General features: G+C 37.1%; 1 protein-coding gene across 1 annotated transcript; it reads left to right on the top strand.

Annotated features, from left to right (window-relative positions):
- Window positions 1-233: 233 nt before the first annotated feature.
- On the top strand, window positions 234-3,949 carry LOC111389852 (uncharacterized MFS-type transporter YfnC-like). The gene is made up of 4 exons (XM_023014828.1): window positions 234-534; window positions 2,059-2,679; window positions 2,759-2,934; window positions 3,198-3,949. Exons 1-4 carry the CDS (start codon window positions 446-448, stop codon window positions 3,794-3,796), a joined length of 1,485 nt encoding a protein of 494 aa, XP_022870596.1. The 5' UTR covers window positions 234-445; the 3' UTR covers window positions 3,797-3,949.
- Window positions 3,950-5,644: the final 1,695 nt, after the last annotated feature.

Below are 5,644 nucleotides of genomic sequence, written 5' to 3'. Positions count from 1 at the left end.
TTTTTTTTAGGGTGGTATTTATTTTTCTGGTAATTCACTATCTCTTTCTCTCTTTCATCTATCTATCAATAAAAAATGAATAAGTGTAATATTTTATAGATTAAAAATTAAATCAATCAAATACATTTATCTATTGATGAAATTTGATTGGATGAAATTATCAATTATGAATTATGGGATATTATTGATAACTTCGTTTCTTCAAATCTCGCCATAGAATGGCGTCGTTGACTATCAATATATAGCTACCTCGTAAAAGACAGAGGATTTGAATCTTGAGCTAACCCTTTTTCCTCCGTGTAATTTAACATTATTTTTGTTTTAATATTCTATTCAATACAAACACACCACGTCTGATAGGAGGTGGCTGGTGTTGTAGATCGGCCTTAGATGAAAAGTCTCACAATCTGTGTAATTTATAGTGAATTGATTGGTTGACCGATTTATGGGACTTAGCCTCCGGACATCAAGATTTCGAGGGACTGTTTATTTTGGATCCAAGAATCTTCTCCCAAGAAATCTTGAAACAATGAAGTAAGATTTTCGATTCTTCCCATGTTATCTTCTTTTGCTTTATGAGTTTTGTTTTTACTATGTTTCAGTTTTTTTATAGGTGATTTGTTGTAAATGTTCTTGTGTGTATTAGCGTATATATATTTTTTCTGTTATTTATGGTTCTTGCAGTTGATTTTTTATTGGATAGTGGTAGATTAAATGTTCTATATTAGTTAATTAATTGTTAGTTTGGTATTTATGAGGCATGTAGTTAATTTAATTGCAAAGAACTGATTTTTAGCTGTTTGATATCCAGATTCAGAAGATAAGCTCGGTTTTTAAGTAATCTTAATCTTCTTTCCAAAAAAAAAGGAAAAAAGGGGGGAAAAAAAAGAAAAGAAAAAAGAAAAAGAAAATGAAAAGAAGGAAGGAAACTTTGGATATGATATTGGGATTACCGATAGTTGAATTGTTGATTGATCAACGCTCATGCTCTTTATAGCATGTTTAGTAGGGAAAATTGGATAGCACTATGGTAGTGAAGAATTAAAAAAAATCAACTTTTTTAATTGAAATTTTTATGGTAATAAATTCTACTCTTTCCCAATTTTTTGTGAAACATATATACGGTACCTATGCAGTGGACATTAGTTATACTATCTTGATTGTTACCCTTTAAAATACTGATAGCTTCGTAGAGCCAAATTTAAAGTTTTGTTTGTAATCACGATTTCAACTTTCCCTTTTTATGCTCCCATGGCTGAATACAACTGAACATTTCGTTAGACATATGATAAAACATAGTAACCACATTTTCTAGCCATAGAAGTAAAAGGAACACATTTCCTGCAATACAATTTGGTTCTATTTTCCGCAGAACCCTCTAGATTGTAATTCAATACACTTTACATGATAACATGCTAGCAGACACATCTGGTGTCATTCTTCTTACTTTGGAGACTCACCCTTGTATCACTTTGAAATATGCAACAAACCTACTGATATTAAGTGGAGATTCACTATATTCATGGATGAGTTGAGAGTTTTCATATCTAGAAGTAAGAAAAAAGTTCAATTATCAATAAATGAAGGTCACGCAATTTCATTTTGCATATAGGGCTTGTAATCTTATTCAGTTTATCCATAATCTACTTTTCGTATCAAATAGAAAATGCAACTATCAACCAATTGATATGAGTTTGCAGACTTCACGTTGCTAATAAAGGAAAAAGTTTGATGATCAGTAAATGAAATAGTCGAAGTCGTTAACAAGGTCTCAAAGCTATTTAATATGAGTAATTGATGTGTTTGCCTATCAGGATATATTATCTTACTGATGCCTTGTTATATGCTGTCTATCTTTTGCCATTATCATGCTTTATATAGAAGTTTCAGTTTAACACTTCTTTGTTATACTAAAAGTTGAATTTTTAATATTATAGACGCCATTGCCTGTAATAATAGTTTTCATTTCTATCATAGTTTGAGATGTTGACATTGTTTTTCTCTGATAATGAATTTTGGAAACGTTGTCTGATACAAGTTAAAATTCTCATATTGCAGAACAAGAAAATTTTTAGGCATATCTCTCTCTTTAATTATCATAAACTTGGCCGCTATAATGGAACGGGCTGATGAGAATCTCCTTCCGGCTGTTTACAAAGAAGTCAGTGAAGCTTTTTCTGCAGGGCCATCAGATCTTGGATATCTCACATTTGTACGGAACTTCGTCCAGGGACTGGCATCACCTGTCGCAGGTATTTTAGCAATCAATTATGACCGCCCTACAGTACTTGCAATTGGCACCCTTTGTTGGGCTTTGTCGACTGCTGCAGTAGGTGCAAGCAAGTACTTTTTGCAGGTTGCATTTTGGAGAGCGGTAAATGGCTTTGGACTGGCAATTGTGATACCCGCACTTCAATCTTTCATCGCGGATAGCTATAAGGATGATGTACGAGGTGCTGGATTTGGGTTTCTTAATCTTGTTGGTACAGTTGGTGGCATAGGAGGCGGAGCTATTGCTACCGTTATGGCTGGTAATGATTTCTGGGGTGTACCTGGATGGCGATGTGCCTTCATCATGATGGCAACCTTGAGTTGTTTAATTGGGTTCCTCGTATTTCAGTTTGTCGTCGACCCAAGAAGAATTAGCACTGATCATGATACGGGCAAGATTTCCAATCGGTATTGACTCTCTATTCAGTTACATTTTAACATTATATTTTCTCATGCTGCATTGCAATTGAGAATGTTCGTGCTTCAGGGAAAAGTTGATGGACAAAGGCAATACTAGTTCAGTAACAATATGGTCAGAGTCGTTGGCGGCCATAAAATCTGTCATGAAAGTGCAAACCTTTCAATTCATTGTTTTACAAGGTCTTGTTGGTTCAATTCCATGGACAGCGATTGTGTTCTTTACCTTCTGGTTTGAACTAATTGGTAAGCTTTTCTTCTGTACTTCATACGAATTCTTGTGATCATTTTTAATTGGTATAATATTTCAAATTTTAGGTCTTTAGTATTGCAAGTTCTAATTCTTTTCGCTGTTACTTTTGAAACCTTCGATGATGGATAGAAAGGAAGTGGTCGGAACTTAGCCATTGATTTGTAGAACTGTGTAGAGCCTAATCATACTGACTTCATCCATACCAGATCCTTGATACTTTTGCTTGCTTGGTCACTAGTTAACTTTTCATCTGTAGGTTTTGATCATAACGGGGCTGCGACCCTGGTCAGTCTCTTCGCTGCTGGATGCGCTCTGGGATCTTTTCTCGGTGGTGTTATAGCAGATCGATTATCCCAAATATACCCTCATTCGGGAAGGATTATGTGTGCACAGTTCAGCTCCTTTATGGGCATCCCGTTTTCATTATTCCTTCTCCGAGTTATCCCTCAGAACGTGAGCAGCTATTATATATTCGCTGTCACCCTATTCATAATGGGCCTTACCATCAGCTGGTGTGCTACTGCCACGAACGGCCCGATGTTTGCTGAGGTGGTCCCCGCCAACCATCGTACAATGATCTATGCATTTGATCGTGCTTTCGAGGTATCATTTTCCTCTTTTGCTGCACCAGTTGTTGGAATTCTTTCAGAAAAGATATACGGGTACGATGCCAAGTCTGTTGATCCCCTCTTGGGATCAACACGAGAGGCTTTTGCATTGTCAAGAGGGCTCCTCGCGATGATGGTGGTTCCGTTTGGTTTATGCAGCTTGTTTTACACACCATTATATTGGACTTTCAAGCAGGATCGCGAGAATGCTAGAATAGCCAGTGTGAAAGAAACCGAGATGTTGTAAAATTTCATTCAATTCGTAGGGACAGAAAATTTTCGTCTGTTAACACATTTTGTGCTTATTTTTACCCTCTGGGGACGTAGAAAGATATTGGATTGAGCTTCTTCACTTTCATGTCGACTTCAGAATTTATAAAATCGTTGTGCTGAAGCTGTACTCCAATTTGTTGCTCAGGTAGGATCGAAAGAGTGCATATTATTTGAGAACTGACTGCAAAGTCAGTTCATGATCTCCTGGGAATATTTTGCAAAGTTCAGTGACTATTTGAGTAATTAACTCGTACTAAGTTCCTACTCTGAAAGTAGAAGAATTTTTCTCATCGAAAAAGATTATCTCATAATTAAGACAATTTTAAATTACATAGATCCTTAACTTTTTAGAAAAAATATTAAGACAACATACAATTTTGAACATCACAATTTCAAACATTACAGAAAACTCCCTCATTAGCATTATTAAATATTTTCATTTTATACTTTTTTTCTTGCTAGGTTTAAAACTATTTCTTTCTTATTTGAATTTCAATTTAGATAAGAACATTGTTTTAAGTTTAAAGAAAATTCATATTTCTTCTTTTCCACGAGCAATTCATCTTAAAGATATTTTTGTCAAAGGAGGTTTATATTTCATCTTATTTTTCTATTAGTAATGTTATAATAAAGATGAGAATAAGAAAGTAAAGAACACAAACACAAAAACAAAGATTTATGTGAAAACCCAAGATAGGAAAAGACCACATACAAAGGAGAGAAATCCACTCTATGAAGAGAATTGTAATGAATATTGCTTTCAATGTGTATTCCAATACTATACAATGACAACAATCGCATGAGGTATATATAGGGGTGGCAGTGGGCCGAACCGAGTTGGCTCGGCTCGTTAACTCACGAGCTCGGCTCGGGCTCGGGCTCGGCTCGTTGCTTGTGGGCGAGCTCGGTTCGGCCCACGAGCTCGTGGGCCGGGCCAAGCCGAGCCGAGCCTAGCCGAGCGGCTTGCGTGCTCGTGAATTTTTATTTTTGCAAAATTTTCAAATTTTATTGATAAAATTTTAATTTTTTTCCACTTTTTTGGACGAGCCGGCTCATGGGCTCGGCTCATGAGCTCAGCCCACTAGCTGCTCGTCGAGCTAGGCTCGTTGGACGCGACCCCCCGCTCGGCTCGAGCTCGGGCTCGTCATTTGACGAGCCCGAGCAGCCCACGAGCCGAGCTTTGACGAGATGAGCTGGCTCGATGACGAGCCCGAGCAGCCCACGAGCCGAGTTTTGACGAGATGAGCTGGCTCGACCCAATTGACATCCCTAGGTATATATCAAACCCGATGGAATGTATTATGGTTAGAAAGAGGACAAAAAGGGGTCAAAAATAAGGAAACAATGTTTTCCTAGATAAAGCTACCGCTATTGCTGCAGCCTAGCACCAAGCAAGTGGCAGTCATAGCACCTCCAAGAACATCCCAGTGCTAAATATCAGTATTAACTTCAATTCTTCACCCATTTTTAGCACCTAGGCACCCTAAGTGTCATAGTACTGCCCAAATATCACATAACAACTTTTTCACCTCTTCAACTCCTCTTTCATCCAATCTATTAATTCAAGATATATTTTGGTTCACACTTCAACAAATCTTCACCTTGACACAAATTTCAATACAAGAAATTAGTATCCACTCTTCGTTGAGTGCATCTCTACCTCTTTTACAAGGCCTTTGAGCTAAATCAACAACGAATACCAACCAAATCCAAGCAATGCTCAAACATGGCTATGGGGAGTGACTTTGTTAACATATCAACAGGGTTTCTCTTGATGTCAACCTTGCTAACTACAATATCATCAAGAGCAATCACATCACGA

This window comes from Olea europaea, unplaced genomic scaffold, assembly GCF_002742605.1.
Source record: "Olea europaea var. sylvestris unplaced genomic scaffold, O_europaea_v1 scaffold629, whole genome shotgun sequence".
NCBI classification, from domain to species: domain Eukaryota; kingdom Viridiplantae; phylum Streptophyta; class Magnoliopsida; order Lamiales; family Oleaceae; genus Olea; species Olea europaea.
This window is presented reverse-complemented; position numbering and strand designations above follow the sequence as displayed.

Bases quoted from the DNA above. Each gene is read 5' to 3' on its own strand.
- LOC111389852 (XM_023014828.1), top strand. From the start codon at position 446: ATGGGACTTAGCCTCCGGACATCAAGATTTCGAGGGACTGTTTATTTT. The intron at 2,680-2,758 runs GTATTGACTCTC...TTCGTGCTTCAG, and splicing joins ACGGGCAAGATTTCCAATCG to GGAAAAGTTGATGGACAAAG. The intron at 2,935-3,197 runs GTAAGCTTTTCT...TTTCATCTGTAG, and splicing joins CTTCTGGTTTGAACTAATTG to GTTTTGATCATAACGGGGCT.